Source organism: Acromyrmex echinatior, chromosome 4 (genome assembly GCF_024713525.1).
Source record: "Acromyrmex echinatior isolate Ae372 chromosome 4, ASM2471352v2, whole genome shotgun sequence".
NCBI lineage: Eukaryota > Metazoa > Arthropoda > Insecta > Hymenoptera > Formicidae > Acromyrmex > Acromyrmex echinatior.
The window spans coordinates 6809620-6811278 of record NC_141855.1 but is presented as its reverse complement, the minus strand read 5'-3'; the positions used below and the strand labels follow the sequence as shown (position 1 = coordinate 6811278).

At 31.9% G+C, this 1659-nt stretch overlaps 1 protein-coding gene across 4 annotated transcripts in view; it reads left to right on the top strand.

The window, feature by feature from the left end:
• Positions 1–1659, top strand: part of smash (smallish) — a 69370-nt gene that overhangs the window by 53077 nt on the left and 14634 nt on the right. For all 4 annotated transcript variants that reach the window (XM_087405365.1, XM_087405366.1, XM_011066825.2 and 1 more), the window contains exons 2-4: positions 9–157; positions 517–705; positions 1182–1469. In XM_087405365.1, the coding sequence (XP_087261491.1) occupies positions 107–157; positions 517–705; positions 1182–1469 (528 nt within the window). In that variant the 5' untranslated portion in view covers positions 9–106. The remainder of the gene's footprint in view (positions 1–8; positions 158–516; positions 706–1181; positions 1470–1659) is intronic.

The following is a 1659-nucleotide window of genomic DNA, read 5'->3' as shown; positions in this document are numbered from 1 at the left end:
TCTTGTAGGAAGAGGACATAGGATGGACCAAGTCGTGCGAACAGGTGTCGTTCATCATTGAAGAGGAGGATCTCAAAAAAGCGAGAGAAGCAGGAGAACTCAAAGGATGCCTGCTTCGTCGCAAACCGCCGCATCCGAGCGGCGAAACGAAAGGGTGGTTAGTACTTGTTGCAAATATTTTCTTTTTTTTTTCCTCAAAAAGTGATTCTAATTCAAAACAAAAATCAAATATAAAATACAAATAAATGATAAGAATGAGTTAAAGATATATAATTTCCTAAAAAGAGAAAATTCTACGGTTTCAAAACAGATTTTTTTATTTATTAAATTAAAATCTGCGACATTTTGAAACGCTTGTTTATTCAGAAAATTACAAATCATTTCATTTTAATCCCTAAATGTTTGATTCAGATTATCATCTTTATTTACGTTTTGTTTTGTGAATTTTCCAAATTGTTTAATGATGTATGAAATACATGAGAAGAAATATATTGCATATGGTCTTTTTTTTTACAGCTAACACATGAACCACCGAAATTGAAAACGACTTTGAAAACACCTCCCAAACAAGCGACTAATCCTTTACAATTCGTCAAAGTCGGACCATGTTCACTTTATCGAACGGCACAGGAGCAATTACAAAAAGTCCAAGAGGTGAAGAAAATCAAACAGGAAGTCCGCGATGATCCCGAGGACTGGCAATCAGTGAGTAACTTCAAAGTCATCATCTTATTAATAAAAAAAAGAAGTATTACAGGTTCAACAACTTATACGAATACTTACATTCGATAAAAAAAATTTTGACTTTAATTCTATAATTTATCAATTATATAAATTATTTAAATTCATATCTTACAATTAGATGGAAAAACGTTCTTGTATAAAAAAAAATTATTGAAGTTTGCTCTTTTTTATAAATCTATTTTAATTGAGATAAAATATTAAAGCCAATTAATATATCATTACAAAATTATTTAATGTATTACTTATTTTATCAATATTAAAGTTTAAAATCATTAATAATCGAATGAAGTATCATCAAAATTTATAAACGTCAAATTTCTCATTAAAATTAATTAAATATTTTATAGATCATTATGTATTTTACTTAAAAGTTTTTACGTAAAAGTTATTACATTATATGGTTTTCTTAATAATGAAAGGTGACATTTCTTCCACAGAATTTGGATAATTGGAAGAGTAGTCGGAGGAAGCGGCAGGAACACATAATCGAGCGAGTGGTGGAAGTGAAGAAACTCGAATTGGAGGAACACGACCGTCTGCGTCGTAAGAACAAAACCTTCTCGGAGATGATGGAGGAGCGCGGTAACAGGGGTCGTAAGCTGAGCATCAGCTTGGCTATGTACAACGACGAGGATGCGAATGATCTCAGCGACCTCGGGATCGGTACGAGCAGCGGCAAGAGCTCGGTCAGCGGCGATACGCATGACGACACACATAGTGTTTTGGTACGCATTTATTCAAACACGTGCGTAATATACGCCTTGCGTCGCGTCGACTCGCTTTTATTGAAAAGAACATTAATTCCGATTCCGATTAAATCTATTGATATAAATTCTATAACAAAAAAATTTTTTTTAATTATTAATTTATGTATAAATATATCTTTTTTTACATTTTTTAAGGCAAATTAATAAG